Source organism: Sus scrofa, chromosome 3 (assembly GCF_000003025.6).
Source record: "Sus scrofa isolate TJ Tabasco breed Duroc chromosome 3, Sscrofa11.1, whole genome shotgun sequence".
Lineage (NCBI taxonomy): Eukaryota > Metazoa > Chordata > Mammalia > Artiodactyla > Suidae > Sus > Sus scrofa.
In genome coordinates this window covers 111,427,984-111,449,430 of record NC_010445.4, presented here as the reverse complement: position 1 = coordinate 111,449,430, position 21,447 = coordinate 111,427,984, and the positions used below count along the sequence as shown (strand labels likewise).

Here is a 21,447-nt window from a genome sequence, read left to right as displayed (position 1 = left end):
TAGCCATCCTTTCACAAGCCAAGAAAAGTGCAATGATACGTTCACACCACCTTATAGCAGGACAGTTGAGTACAGGAGCTTAAATCACTTTTCTGGCAGCCAGTGAGTACAACGTCTGATGGCGTGTTCCCTTCTCATATGCACCTGGCAACTCGAGGCACCACGTGCTGGGCAGGAACCAGGCTTCCAGGAGATGTGGCAGAGACGTTGGCAGGATTGTCCCTCTGTGGGACAGCCTCTCTGAGACGGTTAGGAAATAGGTGGAAGGTGAGGTTGAGGGAGGCGGGAAGTCATGATGGAAAATGATTATGCCTTTGAAAGTAGTTATTCATGGAAACTTTTTAGCTTAAATGTGGACCCCAGAGTTCCTGTAGTGGCTCAGTGGAAACGAATCTGACTAGTATCCATGAGGGTTCGGGTTTGATTCCTGGCCCCGCTCAGTGGGTTAAGGTTCAGGTGTTGCTGTGAGCTGTGGTATAGGTTGCAGATGCAGCTCAGTCTGGCCTTGCTGTGGCTGTGAGTTTTGACCCCTAGCCTGGAAACCTCCATATATGGTGGGTATGGCCCTAAAAAGCAAAAAAACAAAAACAAATCAAAAGTGTACCCCAGTCCAAGGCGGAGGTAGATAGATGAGCCATTGGGAATGCATGATATCTACTTACTCGGTTCACTTGCAGGAATCAAGCAAATGAAATTGATGACAAAAATGGCCCTGCTTTGGGAGGCATTCTCTCATATTCACAATGTATTTAAATAATCATTAGGACAAAGGGCCTGGCATTTCGAAGACTCTGTCAGAAATATGCAGCCCAATTTGTCCCAGGGCAGGATGAGAATGGATTTATTTTGGTTGAAATCCTAACTTCTATTGTCAAGATTATGCATAAAGTCTGGATAATGCTACACAATTGGAAAAAAAAAAAGGAAAAACTTTCTTTTCGAGACTGGAACCCCTGAAGACTAGAAATAAGATCATGATTTATAGATCTGTTTCTCTATGGTGATTTAATAGGAAACATTGTTTGTCCTTTGTAGGCTTTAATGTTTCCCCAACCCATAAGAGCCCTATTAGTTGCCTTTGCCCAGTGGGTTGGTCTTACTGACATCTGCTTTAAATAGAAAAGAGGGAATAGTAGGATTGATGCTGAGTGTATTAAATTCTACCCATTATAAACATGTTTGCGGCAGCTTCATGGAATCCCTCCTCCAGACCAAATGAGTTATTTCCAGAGCTGGGGCTCCGCTGGCCACCCATATATCCCACTGGTTGACTCAGCCTCTCATTCTTGTAGCAGACGCACTTGAGAAAGGCCAGTGTATTTCTTGGCTGAATTTCCATATAGCCTTTTAATCTTCACGGATGGGACAACTTAATACGCTCCTGCCTCACGTGGCCGTGAGTTCTGCTGTGTGCCAGCATCAGGACCAATCTTGTCCTGGGCAGGGGGCTAGAAAGACCTTGTCCCTAGAAGTTGACATCTAGAGATGGTGGTTACTGGCTCCACTTTAGCCTCATATCCTGGCTCCAGAAACTGGATTCGCACCTCATCTAGTCACTTGAAAAATATTTATTGAGCACCTATTATGTGCTGGGCCCATAAATATGGCAGTAACTACAACGGATGAAAATCTCTGCCTTTTTCTAAGTTAGACTCTGTTTTTGGAACTGAGCTTGTCTTACCATTTCCAATTTTTTTTTTTGTCTTTTTTTTTAGGACGGCACCTGCAGCATATGGAAGTTCCCATGCTAGGGTTGAATTGGAACTGTGTCTGCGACCTGTACCACAGCTCATGGCAACACTGGATCTTTAACCCACTGAGCAAGGCCAGGAATCAAACTGCATCCTCATGGATGCTAGTCAGATTCATTTCTGCTGAGCCACGACGGAAATCCCCGTTTCCAAGTTTCAGCTTTTGGTTCCCTGATCAGTAAGTCACTGCTTCTAGAAATCTCTTTCTGAAACTTCAATATGCTTACATATCACTGGAGCTGAGGTTCTGACTCAGTGGGTCTAGGGTGGGGCCTGAGATGTTGAAATTTTTTTTTCTTTTGCTTTTTAGGGCCACACCTGTGGCATATGGAAGTTCTCAGGCTAGGGGTCGAATGGGAGCTACAGCTGCCAGCCTATACCACAACCAGAGCAATGACAGATCTGAGTCTACGATCTACACCACAGTCACGCAACACCAGATCCTTAACCCACATCCTCATGGATCCTAGTCGGATTTGTTTCCACTGAGCCACAATTCGAACTCCGAGATTCTGAATCTTAAGCTCCCAGACAGTATTGCCACTGCTGCTGGGGATGTTGCCTGGATTATGCTTTGAGTGACAAGGATATACAGACAACAGCATCAGCACCATCAGTGTTTGTTAGAAACACAGACTCTCAGGCCTCACTTCAGACCTCTGGGCTCAGCATCTGCCCTTTGACAAGATCCGTGGGAGCTGAGAAACAGGGATCTAGAACAGCGATTCCCAGAGCACAGGCAGCAGAAGCACCAGGTGAGAACTGCAACTACCTGTGGGTCCCCTTCCCCCACTGAGTCGTAGTATTTGATGGTGAGCATCCTGGGTGAGTCTGATGCGTAAGGTTTGGAAACCCCGCAGAGCGTTTTCAGAGGGCACTTTCCTAGGCTCATGGGACGTCACAGTGAAAAGAGCCTTCAAGGTGATCGGATGATAATCATCCAAGCTCGTAGGCTCCTCTGAAGCTATCGTCACACAAGTCCCAGATAAGAAACTGAGGCTAAGTGCTAGCGAAGGGTCCTAGGCCGGTACTGGTTGGGGCCAGGCTTTACGCCAAGTTCCCCTTCCACCGCAGCCGCCTCTCCTGTTGCTGGGATGCAGCCCAGCTCTCCTGCCCCAACCCCCTCCTGCCCCAGGGTAGCCTCTCCTTGACCAGGCCCCCAATCTTCCTCTCCTCCATCCCAGAGGTTCAGCCCATTATCTCCAAATCTTCACAGCCGCTTTATTTCAGCCCCCAAAGATGCCATCCCTGCCCCACCCCTGTCACCCACCACACTTTTCTTTTGGTCTTTTAGTGCCACACCCACAGCATATGGAGGTTCCAGAGTAGGGGGTTGAATCAGAGCTACAGCTGCCAGCCTACGCCACAGCCACAGCCACGTGGGATCCAAGCCGCATCTGTGACCTATACCACAGCTCACAGCAACGCCAGATCCTTAACCCACTGAGTGAGGCCAGGGATCGAAGCTGCGTCCTCATGGATGCTCGTCAGATTCGTTTCTGCTGAGCCACGATGGGAACTCTGAACTGCACGTTTAATTGGTGGGCTTTCTCCAAAGAGGGATTCTGTCAGCCCTTTGATAACGTTGGTGGCTCTTCTCATTGGAGGTCCAGGGTGTAGGTGGGAAGGGTGTTGTCCGCTGGGCGTCCCTCCATCTTTCAGGAAGACAGTTTGGCTTCTTGCTCTACGTCTTCTGTTTCAGCCTCTTTTGCTAAACATTCTGCAGAATGTACGGGAGCATCTCCTTTCTTTGCTTAGAGCTTCAAGACTTCCTCATTCTTTCAAAATGGCTATACGTTCCCCGCCCCCCTGCCTGCACAGGTAGGTGCTGCTCACCATGATGTTAAATGGACACACCTGGAACTTAGGGTCTATGGTAGGGGCTTGGCATCCACAGATCCCTAGCCCAATACTTTAAAAATTGTGAGTGGGAGTTCCCTTGCTGCACAGAGGGTTAAGAACCCGGTGTTGTCACTGCATCGGCCCGAGTTCCATCCCTGGCCCCAGAACTTCCACATGCTGTGGGTGGGGCCAAAAAAGCTGTGAGTGGACAGTAGAATCTCCTAGGGAGTTTAAAAAACCCGATGGCCAGACTGCACTCAGATCCATTAAGTGAAAAGTTTTGGGGTGGGAGGCAGACATCAGGAGTTTAGAAAACTCTGCAGGTGATTCCAATGTGCAGCCAAGGTTGAGAACCACTGCCAAGGCCCAATACAACTGTTCTGGGTGGGGGTATGAGCACTTCAGGTGCATTTCAAGCTAAGCCATAGCTTTTAGCAGATTCTCAAAGTTTTTATCCCTTTCTCCCCTCAAAAAAGGCCCATGACTGGTCTAAGACAACATTATTTTTGCAGGAAGAACTTACCAATTATTAAGGAAACCCCCCAAATGTGAGTTAAGTAAATAAATAGGCATTACCACGTAGAGGAGAGGACGTGCCCGTGGTTGCGTCGTAAGTGAAGGGGACCTGGGACTGTGGTGTTGGCTGGGATGGGAGAGTCCCTGCCTCTCTCCCAATTAGCCAGGAAAACGCGGATTTCAGACGCTGCCACTACAGAGATCTGGTCACAACACTTAACTCCCCCGCTGCCCTGAGAACCAGGGTCTCACCCCCTGACTGTAACATCCTGCTTCCTTCCTTCCTTCCTGGTTGCCTAGCCCCATCATCCTTTTTGTTTGTTTGGGGTTTTTTTGTTTGTTTTTTTGGGCCCCGTCATCCTTTTGAGTGACCACGCTCAATTCTTCACTCACTCTAGCCCCAGAAGGATGCTCACTGCTCCTTTTTTTCGATACCTCTGTGCCTTTGCTTCTGTTCTTCTCCTGGTTCCTCCCACTCTGTTCGTCTTAGGAGGACCTGGTGAGGGAGGTAGAATTGAAGAGATGGAGAATGGCAGGTTTCCCTGAGAACGGAAGGTACTGAGTTTGTCAGAGTGAGTGGGGCAGCTGCCTTGTGTTAGAAGCTCTGGCTGGGGTGGCGTGGGGGCTGGAGGGGGGGATAATATACAGAGATTCAGAAGCTCTGGCCCTCAAGGGACTTAGATGCCAGTGTGGAGTCAGACTTGTCAGACTCGAAGGATACAGGAGCGTGATACATGCTCTGAGATGAATCTGTGGATGGGTGTTGTGGGGAGGGTCAGGGGAGACTTCACATAGAAAGGAATTGATACCCTTCCAGAAAGGGCTGGCCCTGTGAAGAGGGATGGGGCTGAATTAGGAGAGTGAGGCCAGATTATGGAAGGCATTGAATGCCAACCCAAAGATGCCCGCTGCACACAGATTGAACCTGGTTGGTGCCCCTAGGTCTTGTCAGCTTTTAATCTTGCTCTCTCAGGAAGTCTTTGTTGTAGCACTAAGCTGTGGAGGCAGAGGACCCAGTTTTGAAGTTGACCCATCTGCCTGGAGATGTTGGAGCTTGTGAAGGTGCCAGCTTTTTGCGGCCTTCTCCCACAGAGTCCCCCTGCTCTACTGCCCAAGTTTCCAGGCCCCCCTTGGACAGGTAAAGTAGCCAGGATCACTGACCCCATAAAAGAGAATGGTGGCCATACTTCCCAAGCTGGACATAAGTAGGACAGTGGGCTGGACAATGGGCAGTCAGGGACCTCTTGGCAGAGCAGAAGAGGAAGAGGACAGCCTCCAGATTCTGGGATTGAATCCCAGTGCTAAGTGCTGGGAATGCAGTGCTGACACTGTGTCTAAAGCCCGTGAGGACAGATAGCAGTACTTGTTGTTCTTGTTCTTCATCTACTTCTCTGGGCTGTGATCCAGGTTAAAGAGCTATACCCCCTCCTCCCCTCAGCTCCTCCCCCCGCTGCCCAAAGAAGATGTGTGCCCCTCCTCTACGGACACCCTTTCTATTTGGGCCACCAGGATGCTCTAATTGTTCTTCAATAAGGCAGAGTGTTCATTATGTAAATTCAGGCAAACACACACGCAGATACACAGACACCCCAGATCACGAATTACATGTGTATTAATAAACACTTTAATTAACACCAACTGCCAACAAAGTGTTAGCTGTAAATAACAGGTGGATGCAGGTTGAAGTAATGAGACTAGAAAGCCACTGCTTCCCTTTGACTTTGTTCAGGAATTTCAGGAAACGGTACATGGTATCTCTTTTTAAAAGGAGGCATATAACCTTACTTTTAGGACCTACTGTATAACACAGGGAACCATACTCAATATTTTGTAATAACTTGTAAGGGAAAAGAATCTGAAAAAGAACATATATATATATCACTTTGCTGTACACCTAAAACTAACACAACATTGTAAAATCAACTATACTTCAATAAGAAAGTAAGCTTATACATTCTCCTGAACCTTGAAATGATCAACAGTATGCAAAGACTTTTTATCCATGTTTGCCATTTAAATGTAAATGTTTATTAATAATTTAACATTTGCCTCTCATCTCATATTCATTCATTCATTCAACAAATATGTAATAGAGGCAGCCGGCATTGTTCCAGGCACCAGGATACAGCATAAGACAGTGAACAAGACAAAGTTCCTGATCTTAAGATGTTCATATTCTGGTGATCAAAGATAGACAATAAGGAAATCAATAGGTACACAATAATATTAAAGTGATAAAATAATATTAAATGGTGATAAGTGCTATAGGAAAGCATAAAGTGGGGTAAGGAGAATGAGAGAGTGTGTGTGCACGCATGCATGCGTGTGTGCGTGCGCACATTGCTTTTTTATATAGAATGGCCACAGAAGGCCTCACTGATTAGGTGACATTTGAGTGCCAGGATTTGTTGATGGATTACATGTAGCATGTAAGAGGTATCAAGTTGGCTGCCAGAGTTTTTACTTGAGCAACTGGGACAATGAAATTGCCACATACTGATATAGAGGAAGCCTGCGGGGGTGCAGTGCAAGTGTGGGAATTTGATTTTGGACATGTGAGGTGAAGGAGGCAGGTGAACACACCCATTTGAAGTCTGCAGGAAAGGCTGGGACTAGAAACATAAATTTGAAAGTTTTCAGCTTGTAGATTTTTAAAAACAAATCAAGTGTAACCATCAAGGGAATGAGTGTGGGCAGAATCCAAGGACTGAGTCTTGGGCACGCCCCATAGAGAAGTGGGTGAGATGAAAATGCGGAAAAGTTTTTTTGGGGTTTTTTTTTTGGCCTCCCTGTGGCATGTGGCGGGATCAGATTGAGCTGCACCTGCAGCAATGCTGGATTCTTAACCCACTGTGTTGGGGATTGAATCTGTGCACTAGAACTCCAGAGATTCTGTGATCCCGCTGTGCCTCAGAGTCCAAGATTCAGGACCTCAAGAGATGAAGCTTTGTTTTTTACCGTGAGCTCCTGAGACAGATTTCAGTTGCGTGAAGATTCCATGGTTTAAAAAGAAAGCTTGAAAACCACTAAAATCTAGTCTAGTGACTGTGCATCAGATCGCGTCTTCTACATATCTCACCCTATGAAAGGGAACCAGAATACTTTGGAGAAATGGCTAGTTCCAGGTTTGGGCTTGGGAAAGTACAAGTTTAACCAGAGACAACGGGTAACAGAAAGCAAGGAAGGAAGTGCGTCACAAGAAAATTGGACCAGCTTGAAGGGACTTCTAATGACCTACTTTGGGAAAATTCAAACATCAAAAATAATAATGACCATGTTTGATTATAAAACAATGGATAAAAACTATTCTAGTGAAACTAAAAAGTTAAAGAAAATTACAGAAAGTGGAAAACCTCTGTCACTGTTGGAAGTGACACTTATGCTAATTTCTTACTCTGAATATTGGTAATTAAAGATAAACAATTAACATTTATCCTGCCTTTTTCAGAGAAGCTATGATTCAGCCTCATTTGATTATAGAAAGAAGAAAACTAGCACATGAATAAGGAATGGAATGTTAGAAAAATCACCATGGTGTACCCTCAAGTGTAATTCCTGAGTCAAAAAAAGATCATCACTGGATGCTAAAACCAAGTGGAAAGGTTGTTGGGTGCAGGATATGCTCATATGCCAAAGGACCACCCCACAGAAATCTGTAAAGAGAAAAAAAAAAAATCTACTTTTACAATGGAGAGATCTGGAGATCACTCAACTTCGCACCAGCAGTGGAACAACCTGATCCTCTGGACCTCCTACTACGTTGGGATATGAAGCTGAGAGCATCGTGTCCTCTTGTCAAAAGTGTTTATATGAAATCTACTCAAGGAGTTCCCATCATGGCTCAGTGGTTAACGAAGCTGACTAGCATCCATGAGGACTCGGGTTCCATCCCTGGCCTCATTCAGTGGGTTAAGGTCCGGCGTTGCTGTGAGCTGTGGTGTAGGCCGGTGGCTACAGCTCCAATTCAACCCCTACCCTAGGAACCTCCATATGCCATGGATATGGCCCTAAAAAAAGACAAAAAAAAAAAAAGAAAAAGAAAAGAAATCTATGCAAGCCTTTCGATTTATCTTTCAATTTACAGGAAATACAGGGGATAGGAGAACAAATAAAATGACTCCATAAGAAAGCAATCAGACAAATCCAGATTATGAGACACTCTACAAGAAACTAGCTGTCTCTTTACAAATTTAGTATCACACAAAAAAGTGAGGGGTTTTAGATTTTAAAGATATTGAAGATTTATGGCAATTAAAGCTAATGTATGAAACTTGACTGGATACTGTTTTTGAAGAAACCAGCCATAAAAGATAATTTGACTGTGGCTTAGATATTAGGAAACTATTATTATTATTATTATTGTCTTTTTAGGGCCGTACCCATGGCATGTGGAAGTTCCCAGGCTAGGGGTTGAATCGGAGCTGTAGCTGCTGGCCTACACCACAGTAATGCCAGATCTGAGCTGCACCTTCGACCTACACCACAGCTCACCGCCATGCTGGATCCTTAACCCACTGAGCTACTAAGCAAGGCCAGGGATCTAACTTGTGTACACATGGATACTAGTTGGGTTCGTTACCACTGAGCCATGATGGGAACTCCAGGAAAGCATTAATTTTTTAAGGAAGAAAAATGGTATTGTAGTTATAATGATCTTCTTAGTGAGACATAAACTTAAATATTTGGTAGTAAGAAACTGTGATGTCTGCAACTTGCTTTTACATAGTTTAGCCAGAAAACCTAACCATATACATACATATTTTAAAGAATTCGGTACACATCAGTATACATAGCAGAATTTGTTGAATTTGGTATATGGTTTGTTCATTATACTATCCTTTCAACTTTTTGGCATACTGAAATGCTTCTTTATAGAAAATTGGAGTGGGGGAACACTATACAGACTCTGGGCCTCACCTCTGGCATCTCGGTCTTTTAAAGGACCACAGGTGACTGATATCCCCTCAGGAATAAGAATCACTGATCAATGCCCACACTAAGCCTGAAACAGGTCTGAAGAGTTGAAATGACTTTCCAAGGAACAGACTGTTCCTTGGCTTCTGGTTCTGTGTTCTTTCCTTACAAATCCTCTAAAGGAATTTCTTATATAAGAAACCTTACCCTCCTGGACCCCTAAAGCTCTTGTTTGTCCGCAGCTGAACCTCACAAGGTAAGGAAGGATTTGGGAACCTGGAGTGTACTCAGTTGTTGCAATCAAGTTACAGGGAAAAAACTGTTATTAAAGGTACCAAGGGAAAGGACAGTCCTAAATTAAAAAATTGAGTAGTGCTGTTCTCTTGTGGTACGGGCAGGTTTAGGATCCAGTGTTGCCACTGCAGCAACTCAGGTCGCCCCTGTTGCGTAGGTTGACCCCCTGGACTAGGAACTTCCATATGCTACAGGCGCTGCCCAAACAAACAAATAGTAAAAGCATTAAAAATTGAGTTGTATTGGAGAGCTACAGTTCCTCCTTTAAATGATTTTTATTACTTTCAGTGAGGATAATCCATGAGAATACATCTTCTTTCACATTTGTAAAATTTAATATATAGATAAAATCACAGATTAGAAAAAAATCCCCAAGTCCTAATTATTAGTTGGAAAATGAAGTTTTTTTTTTTTTTTGTCTTTTCAGGGCCGTTTCCACAGCATATGGAGGTTCCCAGGCTAGGGGTCTAATCACAGCTGCAGCCGCCGGCCTACACCACAGCCACAGCAACTCGGGATCCGAGCCGTGTCTGCGACCTACACCACAGCTCACAGGCAACGCCGGATCCTTGACCCACTGAGCAAGGCCAGGGATCAAACCCCCAACCTCATGGTTCCTAGTTGGATTCGTTAACCACTGCGCCACGACGGGAACTCCTGGAAAATGAAGTTTTGAATGAAGTCCTTAGTGTTGAAGGAGCCAGGTTCCTTAAAGATAGATTAAGACTGGAAGATGGCAAAGTGGTTAAGTCCCAATATCTAATGGAAAGGGATGAGTCTTTGCAGTCAGACAAAATTGGGTTCAAATTCTGACTCTGCCATTTACTAATTTTGTGACATTAAGCAAATTATGTGAGTGCTCCTAATCGCAGTTTTTCAGCCCCCTATTGCCAGGCACTATATTAAGTGCTTAGACAAGGCAGTTAACAAGATGCAGAGGGCACTGCCTTCATAGAAATCCAACATGTAATTAAAGAATAGGGATTTCAGGTGGGCTTCTTAATTCTGGAGGGACTGAGAGTAGCTGTGAAGCAGGTGGAGTTGGAGTTGGAATTGGTTGGAGGAAGCAAAAGAAGCAACCATTTAAGGAAATAATGCCTCAGTCTGATAGCCTGAAGCAGTTGAGGAACCTACGGAGTTCCTGTGGCTTTAATGTAGGTGGCGGCGATTATTCAGTGAAACAAGTATGGAAAGCACCTAATTCGCATCTAGAAGGAGCAGCCAGATCTGGGGTGCGAACCCCGAGCGCTAACAAAGTCCCTCTCCAAATGGGGAGAGGCCTGCATCTTCCAGCACCACGAAAGAAAGCCGCCTGACATATAAACCACACACGAAAAAAGCGGGCTCCGACCCTCAGGTCTATGTCGGGGGGCGTGGTCGCGGTGAACTTCCGGACATCCTGTTCCGGATCAGGCCTGTGCCCCGGAAGCAGTTGTTTGTTGAGGGACCTTGGGCCCGTTACGGACCCTGCAGTGTACTCTCGCCATGTTCTTGTCCGCGGTCACCTGTAAGTGGGGCTGAAGGCGGCGGGACCGTGGCAGTTGGCTCGGGACGTGGCGGGGCGGGGTGCGCGCGCGCGGGGCGGGAAACTGCGACTGCGACTTCCCAGGCCTTCAGAACTACAGCGCCCGGCATGCCCCGCGGCGCGCTCGCTGAGGGGCAAGTGGGTCTTGGGGGTCGGCGGTGCTGTTGCTGGATCCAGTTGCGGTTCGTTTGGTCAGCGGGAGTGGGGCACACTTCCCCCGCTCTCTGTAGCGCTGTGTCAGCAGAATCACTGCAGTCCTAACTGGGCAAAACTCGGAATTTGTAATACTGTCAGTGGCTTAGAACTTCCAAGATGAAGAGCAGAGGTTGACCTAGGTCTTACAGCTGGGCTGGGAAAGCAGCCCTCTGGCTTCCCAGACTGGGCTCTTCCATGCACCAGGCAGACCTATCATTTAGTTTCCCTTCTCCACCTGATGTGATGATTGTTGGAGTTTGCATAAGTTAACTTATCAAACAAGAGGCTTGTTCTAGTGCAAATATTTACACCTTAGAAGAGGAACAAGTGGAGCAGATCTTTATAAAGATTTAAAAGTATCCGTCCAGCTGAAAAGAGCTTGTGCAAAGCATTACGTCCAGAACTGTAGTGTTCTGATTGGATGTTTAAAACTCTGTAAAATCCTAACGGAATCCCTAATAGCTCAGGACAGTAGTTAACTTGAGTGACAGCCTATGGTGTACTTCTTAAGTGTTTTTGATTATTAATGATATTTATGTGAACTGCAAGATAATAAATCGATATTTTCTCTTTTCTCTTCATCTTTTCCTACTTTCAAAAAAGTTGCCAAGAGCAAGTCAAAGTAAGTAAGAGTTTTCATTTTTTAAACTTGTTTATGTTAGATTCATTAGTCCAGCTGTTGCCAATGAATCCTTTTGGTAAACGAAGCATTTGGCTTTGATTTTATGATAGTTGGTTTGAGGATTACTTACCTGATGAATTATCTTGGCCTTATGAACTGTTTGAAAAAATATTTTCCCTCCTCCCAACTGACCTACTTAAGTGAGCATTCAAATAATTTACTTAAAGTTGCTTTTGCTGTCTTGTTCCTAAACAAATTATCAGGATCCCCATGCTCTCTTTGGACTACCACTGTATTTCTGTTTTCTCAAATTGAGGACTGAGGACCATTTGTGTGGAGCCCACTACAGGAATCTAGCAGAATATGCTGTGATTTGATTAATCCACAGAATCTGTTTAATTGAGTTTTGTAATCCTTTGCATTCATGGTATAAGCATATCAAAAATAGCAAAGGCTGAAGATTCCATTCTGTACCAGAGAGACTATAAATAACAAAATGGTATTTCAAAATAAATTTTGTGGACAATAGCTGAAGTAAGATTTTCTGTGTTAAAAATAGAAAAATTCTAAAGCAGGAGTTCCCTTCATGGCGCAGTGGTTAATGAATCCGACTAAGAACCATGAGGTTGCAGGTTCGATCCCTGGCCTTGCTCAGTGGGTTAAGGATCCGGGGTTGCCTTGAGCTGTAGTGTAGGTTGCAGACACGGCTCAGATCCCCACGTTGCTATGGCTCTGGCGTAGGCTGGTGGCTACAGCTGCGATTGGACCCCTAGCCTGGGAACCTCCATATGCTGCGGAAGCAGCCCAAGAAATGGCAAAAAGACAAAAAAAAATTCTAAAGCAGCCTTTGCTTACAACCCAAGACACACTACGAATCTTTAAATCTAGGTTTTTTGGATTAAAGTTAATGAAAAACATGTATGTTAGTATTTTCCCCTCGGTATCTTTTATTGATTCCTATAGCTTTCCCCACAATCCAGTTATTTATTTCCCACCTTTAGGTTCTGCAGGAATCTTCCATGCCTTCTGTTTCTTTGGAGATGCTCTCTGCCTCTCCTGTTCTTTGTATCCCCCTTGTGCCATTTGTCATTAATGCCTTGCTTTAGAGACCTTGTGTATGTAACTTACCTTCTGTGCTATTGCAGTTACTACTCCAAGATGCACAGGTGGACTTACAGGGCTTTGCATTTCCTATAGTGCTTTCCACAGAGTAAGCACTCAGTAGAAATTTGTTAAATCTTTTTGAATGAATGATGAATTATTGTCCTCTTCATCAGCAAATATTATATCCCTCTTGTGTTTGAGGCACTGTGCTGAACATTGAAAGAGATTCAGATTTGTGCAATATACCTTAGATGCTTCAAATTCTTTTTGGACTTAGATGAGAAATAAAATAGCAGGCGCTACATAGGGAGACAAGACACATGGAAAAGTAACAAATAGTATGAGGCACTGAAAGGTCCAGTGAGGCAGAACCTGAGCTTTATGCTTTGGATGACGATAACTTAAAACACGAAGGGGAACAAGGTTTGACACCTTGGCCGTGTAAAAGTGCGGATCCCTTTATTCTGTCCCTTCTGGATTTTACCCTTATTGGTCATCCCTGGAAGATAGGGCTCTTCTGAGGCAGCTGTCTTCACAATTTCCTGACCGGCCAGCTAGGGTTACCAGTATTTATGTATTTCCCTGCTCCTGACTTCTGCTCCTTCTGAAAGGTGGGTGTCTGGTCTCTTCCCACAATATGGTTTGATTGTTCTCGTTCCCTTTGTTAGGTCATTATTAAGGCCCTCTGTGTAATGGAACAAACCTTGGGAATTAGAACCACTGAAGCTGTGATTTGTGGAAAACATAGGCAGTCTTAGAACTGCACTTATAGCTTCAGTGACGTCCCACAACTAATACTACTGTATGGGGTTCTCAAAATGTGCCATCCCCCCTGACTGATTTTAGCCTATTTCCTCTGCGTCTAACACCTTGCTTTTAAATCATAGAACAATTCTGGTGAAAATGATGAGCCAAGCTGGAACAGGTTTTTCCTTCAACACTAAGAGAAGCCGACTGCGGGAGAAACTGACTCTGTTGCATTATGATCCAGTTGGTAAGATTCAGAGAAGTTACTCCATGATGAATTCAATGCTCTCAAGTCCTGTTGCCCTTTCCAGACTGATGCTGAATGTCTTTGGCAGTTGGTGGCCCTGTTGTCACTATAACACATTCATTCTAAGTATGTATTGAAAGTTACTCTTGCAGGTGCTGGGATATGTGAGGACGCAAGGTAGACTCATGCCTGTGGTCTTGGCACTTGGTTCTTTTGAAAGGGAGAAAAAGGACAAATGACAGATTATGTTAAGGACTTTGAGAGAAACAAGCAGGATGCTGAGATATAGGTTAAAGTTGGGGAAAGGTAGATCCCATCTTTATTCTGTCCCTTAGATAGGATAGACCAGGGAAAGTCTCCCTAGTAGGAGATAGTTAACCAAAGATTTGAAGGTGAGAAAACAGCCATGTACATAGACTAGGCGAGGGAGTTCCCATTGTGGCTTAGTGGGTTACAAACCCAACTAGTATCCATGAGGATGCAGGTTTAATCCCTGGCTTCACTCAGTGGGTTAAGGATCCAGTGTTGTCGAGAGCTGTGATGTAGGTTGCAGACGAGGCTCAGATCTGGTGGTGGTGTGGCTGTAGCCCAGCTGCAGCTCTTGATTCAACCCCAGTCTGGGAACTTCCATATGCCACAGGTGCGGCCCTAAAAAGCAAAAATAAATAAATAGATAGAATAGGCGATATTGTGAAAACAGAAAGAGAAGAGGTCTTGAGACAGGGAGGAAGTGTTTTCCTGAGGTCATCTATCCAACAGTGGCAAGTATTTAGATCTAGATTTGAGTTAAAGGAGTATGATGTCTTATATATTAGTGCAGGAGGGTAGGAAATTTCACTTTCTATTTTGTACCATCTGCTAAAGTGCCATAATAAGTGGTAACTTTATTTTATTTTTTTTTAAATGTACCAGTGAATTTTATTTAGGAATGTCACGTCTATGTCCACATGGGAATAAGTGGTAACTTCAAATGGTTTCAGTAGATAGAGATATTTGTCAGAAAGAGACAAATGTTCCTAAGTCCAGATTGTCTGCTCATGAACAGGAGTCAGCACCTGATTGCTATTGGTGGTAGCCTGTCTTGTTTTTGGATTTCATGGGCAGGTTTATGCAAAATAAATGAGCAAATCATTTATTTTAAAACTCGAGGCCATTCATTTCGTTTTGTGCCTTTGCTTTTTAACAGTCCCTTTATAACTGCTTCCTAATAGTGGCTGTACTGGAGCTTCTGGGTTGGTAATCAGGTGGAGATTCTGGGACTCTCATGCTCAGGGCCCGGCAGCTTCGCTCCCCTCCCTTGCCATACCTTGTCCTGTGTGTCACTTGCATCGGCTGTTCCTGAGTTACTGTCTCCAGGCAGATAGTGTCTGAGTTGAGTTGAATTGTAAGACACATGGTTGGTGATCAGAGTTGGAACTGGTGCTTGATTCTTATTTCCCCAAGTTAATCTGTTATAGAATGAAAGACAGGAACTTAACCTCATAATCAACTTTTTCATTAGCTAAGAACAAGGCCTGTTAGACTTGCTGCTGGCCAAGATGGAGCAATGCGACCGAACTGACCCTCCCACTTGAAACAACAACAACAACAACAACAAAAGGACAAAATAGGCAACAAAAGTCAGTGATCCCTGTGAGGAAAGAGACAAACTAATGCTTGTGGATAACCACACAAATGGAAAATTCTGTCTTCTTTGCTTACGTATAAAGTCTTCATGTCTTCAGATATCACAAATGCAAGCACCTGTACTCTCCAGGCAATCAACCCAATTTTGTAGATGAGGAATCTGGTGCCAAGGACCTTAAGGGCAGAGAACTAAAATATATGACAAGATGACAATTGGTACTCAGGACCGTCTTACTCCAAAAGCCTAGGTCCTGAAGCACTCTACGAATGGACCTGTTATTGAGAGAGTTCACAGGAGGCTAAAACCGCTTACCTGTATATGACCTCGGGTTGGGCAGTAGTGCGAATCTGGCTGACAGCTATGTTAATAGCTGCTTTCAGAGTTTGTACAGAAGGTCTCACAATCACTGTTCACTATGCTGCATTTGTCAACATCTAAAAAAACAAAAACATCACCTCAAAAAAAAAAAAAAAAAAAAAAATAAGGGCTATACCAGTGTAAGGAGGCATTTCAAAAAGTGAGAAGCCCAGTGGTCAGCTTAAAATTGGCATGAGTTCCACTATATAAGAGAAATAAAATTTCCTGCTGTTCTTATGGTATTAAAATTTCTGGTCATTCTTTATTACAATAAAAAAGGAATTCTAGGTTTGTCCCTGATGATTAGGAGTCTGAATTTCAGGATGATATCCCAGATGATGGAAAAATTATTAGAACGATAAGGTATGTGTCTTCGTCTGGGTTGATACAACAAAACACCACAGACTAGATGACTTAGCAACAACAGAGTTATTTTTCAGAGTTATTTCTGAGGCCTGGGAGGTCCAAGATCAAGGTGCCAGCATGGTTGCTTTCTGGCATAGGCCCCTTTCCTGGTTCACAGAAAGGAGTTCTTGCTGTGTTCTCACGCGGTGGAGGGGCAGGCAAGCTCTGTACGTGTCTTTTTTAAGAGAAATCCCATTCATGAAGGCTCCACCCTTAGGACCAACACACTTCCCCAAGACCCCGTCTCCTAGCAGTACCATCTTTGGGGGTTAGGATTTCGACATAAATTTGGGAAAATGCGAACATTCAGACCATAGCAACATGATGCTGATTGGTGTGGTGGTTTTCTCCCTCTGGTTTCTTTATATAAGTTGGTAAAAACCCAAAGGAATGGACTTTACACTGAAGTAGTTGTTTTCCTAGCCTTTTAGCTCCTTTTGAGTTTTTTAGGAACTTGTACAATGTTCATAAATGTTGATTGAACAACTTTCTGTGATGTTTTAAGTGGGAAAATGTATTGGAATTTTCATTCTTAGTAGGGAGGTATTAGGAATTTATTTTGTCGGATTGATTTTAATCTTTGAGACTGGGAAATGATACTGCCATAAGCAGTTCTGACTCTGAGTTGAAGTGAAGAAAAGATTCGTATATAAATTTCAAACAGATGATTACAACTTTTACTTAGATAAGGAATGGTTGGAGCCTTGACAGCACAACTTTGTCTGTTCTGAAGAAGGGAATGTTCTGGGATAGCGGACTGGCTCGCTGCCCACCTGCCGAATGCCCCGTGGGCTCACGTGATGGTGTCTGCCTTGCCGCCTGCCCCATTGCTCAGGGTACCAAATACTTGGCAGTCCTCCCAGCATATTTTACTGCAATGAGTAAATGGTTAGTTTAAGGGTGATGTTTTGTTTGTCTGGTTTTTGAAGGAAATCAAGCAGGGAAACATGAAAAAAAGTCCCAATTATTTGAGTACTTCATGGTATAATCGATGGCTAGAGCCAGCCTGTGTCCTTTCAGACTCTTTTCCTCATATGACTCTAGATGCAAGTTTGCAAGGAAGAAGGATTAAAGGCCGAGTTAGAAGCTTATTGAACTTTGTTAAATATATGAAGCTTTATTATAAAGAAAATGAAAACTTGTCAGTTTTAATTCCTTGGTTGACTAAACAAGACAGTATAGCCTTTAATGGAAGCAGAATAGATTTAGGTTAGATGTAGGGAAAGAACTTGACAGATTCATTCTTCTATGAATTAAGTAGCAAATATTTTGACAGAAAATTAATTTATGTTTATGATTGTGGATAGCAGTGTGTCATTTCAACTCAGCGAACACATATTGAGTGTTCACTGTATGTCTGGCAACCCTGTGAGGGAGATGGAGTTAGCCTCTCACAGGAAGAAAACTTAGGAAAAGTATTTTCAGAAATTTGCCCAAGGACTCACAGTAGATAAATGGTGGAGCCAAGGCTTGAACCCAGTTTTTCTGACTCCAGGCCTATTTTTTTCTATCATATGGTGCCAAATGAGTCTCCCTTTTAGGCCCTTCCCCTGTGGTTGACACTGTCATTCTTACTTCCTACCACAATTTCTTTTTTTTCCTTTTTAAGCAATGGAAGTTCCTGCGGCACATGGAGGTTCCCAGGCCAAGGGTCCAATCGGAGCTGTAGCCGCTGGCCCACGCCACAGTCACGCAGGATCCGAGCCACATTGGCGACCTACACCACAGCTTCTGGCAACACCGGACTTAACCTACTGAGTGGGGCCAGGGATCAAACCTGCATCCTCATGGATACTAGTCACCTTGTTTCCTCTGAGCCGTGATAGAAATGCCCTACCGCAATTTCTCTACACCAGATAGCCTTTTCTGTTGTGGTTCATCCAATTGCTGCTGCTGCTGCTTTTTTTTTTTTTTTTTTTTTAATTTTATTTTTTTTGCTGCTGCTTCTTCAGACTTAATTTTACCCTCTCTATGAGGTGTTTCCCTCACTATTCCAGTGCCCTTTGATCTTTAGGTTCCTGTGGGGCTTACTGGACATTTATACAGGCCCCTCATGATAAACTGATATTAAATCAGGGACTCTTCTTATGCTTTTGTAAATTCTACTTTGTCTAGCACCATTCTGTGGACTTAAATATTCTTTCAGTTAAGGGAAGTGAATCAGAAAATTTTCATGAATAAAGCCTGGCTTTACTAATCTTCATCAGTTACCCCTGTCATTTAAATTATGTCCTAATTGGCTGTCAATGAGACAAGTTCCTATTTTTTAATCTATTTTTTAGTTCCATGTAGAAAAACATGGAGGAAATATTTCTTGCCATGACTAACATTGTGTTATGGGAAAATATTTTGGTTCTTTATGCTGTTTTTTTTTTTTTTTTTTTTTTTTTGTCTTTTTAGGGCTGCACTTGTGGCATATGGAGGTTCCCAGGCTAGGAGTCTAATCAGAACTGTAGCTGCTGGCCTACACCACAGTCACAGCAACGCCAGATCCAAGCCACATCTGTGACCTACACCACAGCTCACGGTAACGCTGGATCCTTAACCAACTGAGAAGTGGGGCCAGGGATTGAACCCAAAACCTCATGGTTCCTAGTTGGATTCGTTTCCACTGCACCATGACAGGAACTCCTATGCTGTCTTGTGGTCTTCCTTGGATTTTGAAGGAGCATCAGCCCTACTTATATTTAATGTCAGATGATTTGAAATATATTAAAATTATACCTATTTTATTATAAAGTAATAAAATTGATTTTTATTTTGTAGATATAATTCTGTTCCCTGGATAATAGTTACTAAATTCAGCTACCCATCAGACTCCTCTGAGGGTTTTAAAAGATACAGACTTCCAGTCTTACTCTAGATCTGCAAACCAGAGTTGGAGGCTAGAGGTGGAGGCAGAGGTGGAGGCAGGAAGTAGGAAAGTATTTAAATAAGCTGCCTAGCTAATTCTTTTTTTTAATTTAGAATATTTTATTTTATTTATTTTTGTCTTTTTGCCATTTCTTGAGCCGCTCCCACGGCGTATGGAGGTTCCCAGGCTAGGGGTCAAATCAGAGCTGTAGCCACCGGCCTGCGCCAGAGCCACAGCAACTTGGGATCCGAGCTGAGTTTGCAACCTACACCACAGCTCACGGCAACACCGGATCCTTAACCCACTGAGCAAGGCCAGGGATGAACCCGCAACCTCATGGTTCCTAGTCAGATTCGTTAACCACTGCGCCACGACGGGAACTTCTGCCTAGCTAATTCTTAATCATAGACAGTTGGAGACTCTAATATACAGAGTATCCATATTGATTATAGAAGAACAGAAAACAAAGCTAAGTCTCTTTGTGTGGTAGGACAAGTGAGTTGCTGTTGTGTCATGGTCTTTGGAGTTCCTGGATCTTACTGGGTGCACTGTTTTTGTTTCTTTGGCAAAGAAGAATTCAGGTGGGGTATGTGAGCGAGAGAGAGGTGTGAGATGTCGGTGGAGTGCTATGGAGGGCGTTACAGGAACCATAAAACCTTATTGCCCAGCCTCTAGTCTCTAATCTTTCACCCAGACAGTTAGCAGTTTTGTTTGGGGTATTTCAGAGAACTGCACTCTGTTAGGATATTTATAATGAGATTTTGCTTATGGTATTAAATCTATTACCAAACTAGAAAGTCCATATTTGGATCTATGAAACGATTTCTGGAAAGTACAAGGTTTAATGTGTATTAACTCTTTCACCCAGGCTTCCTTTTCTTCTGTGGTCTGCTCAGTTTTTCCTGGTCTCTTCCAGAGTCTAGCTCTCGCTTTACCTCCTACAAGAGTGGACATTAACTGGGTGAAGACGTTGTTTTTCATTTTCTGCCTGTAACTTTCCTTTTTAAATTTGAATATTTCACGTTGGATGAAATGTGTCCTTGTGGGGTACCAAGGATGCCACTGATGGGCTGGTGGCTCTTCCCTTGTTTTCCTTACCATTTTCTCCAGTCTTCTGTGGCCTTTGGGATTGAGGAACCAAGTTTGCAAGTCAGCTCCACCTTTATGACAAAGGAAAGTAAAAGAAGAGAAAGAGGGCTCCTCGTCTGATCTGTACTTGTATTAAAAAATGATACTTTTTAGTTTTCTGCTACAATCCTTTTTTCTCCTCCTACAGTGAAAAAAAAAGTCCTCTTTGTGGAACAGAAAAAAATACGCTCCCTCTAAACAATGGATTGAAAATGAATTCGATTTATAAATGAGAAGACTGAGGGCGGGATACTGATTCAGAAATTCTGCAGCGTGTAATAAAAGAAGAGGAAATGGCACAGAATCACTGCCTCCTGTGATTTGAAGGCCATTGTGAAGGAAAACAATGCAGTGAAAGAAAGTTCTTCATATTAGGACATATATCATTGCATCACATTTATTTATCTTTCTGGATATTTTTATAGCCCTTAATAAAAGTATTAAAATAGCCTGTGCTATTGTCTCTTAATGATGTTTTCTCCCACTATTTGAAATTAAAAGACTACATTACTAAAAAATAACCATTGTTTCATATAATAGAAGAAAATTTTCCATAATAAGATTTGTGCAAGAGTTTCCAGTCTGCTCCTCCTTGTACTTCATGGAAAAGGCAGAGTCACAGTCCAGTTTTTCAAGAGTGGTCTTGAAAAAACTCCTGTGCCATAACAGAGGTGGCAGGGTTGATCAAGAATAAGAAGCGAGCCAGCCTGTAATGAAAAAAAGCCAAGAGAACTTTTTTTTTTCCTTCCTTTTTTGGCCGTCCCTTGGCATGTGAGGTTCCTGGGCCGGGGATTAGATCTGAGGCAGCTGCAGTCTTGACCTGAGCTGCAGCTGTGGCGGCACCAGATCCTTAACCCACTGTGCCTGGTTGGGGATCAAACCTGTGTCCCAGTTCTCCCAAGGTACCACTGATCCCATTGAGCCACAACAGGAACTCCTTTTTTTTTTTTTTTTTTTTTTTTTTGCTTTGTAGGGCCACACCTGCGGCATATGGAAGTTCCCAGGCTAGAGGTCGAATCAGAGCTACGGCCACCCGTCTACGCCACAGCCATAGCAACACAGGATCTGAGCTGCGTCTGTGACCTACACCACAGCTCATGGCACTGCTGGATCCTTAACCCACTGAGTGAGGCCAGGGATTGAACCTATGTCCTCATGGATCCTAGTTGGGTTCGTTAACCCCTGAGCCACAAAGGAAACTCCTGAGACTGAATATTTTTGATTTGTGTTTATGTAATTTATATAAAATGCCATTGGTCCATATTTTCAAACTCAGGTCACCAAAGCCATATCCAGGATTTTCTAGGACACTTTGGACT

At 43.6% G+C, this 21,447-nt stretch overlaps 1 protein-coding gene across 1 annotated transcript; it reads left to right on the top strand.

The window, feature by feature from the left end:
* On the top strand, positions 10,696-20,581 carry MRPL33 (mitochondrial ribosomal protein L33). The gene is made up of 4 exons (XM_003125284.5): positions 10,696-10,824; positions 11,641-11,659; positions 13,651-13,757; positions 20,277-20,581. Exons 1-4 carry the CDS (start codon positions 10,803-10,805, stop codon positions 20,324-20,326), a joined length of 198 nt encoding a protein of 65 aa, XP_003125332.1. The 5' UTR covers positions 10,696-10,802; the 3' UTR covers positions 20,327-20,581.

What these genes read in the sequence shown, in the direction of transcription:
- MRPL33 (XM_003125284.5), top strand. Translation starts at nt 10,803, where the DNA reads ATGTTCTTGTCCGCGGTCACCT. An exon ending in GTTGCATTATGATCCAGTTG is followed by an intron (nt 13,758 to 20,276) that starts GTAAGATTCAGA and finishes CTCCTCCTACAG; the next exon opens with TGAAAAAAAAAGTCCTCTTT.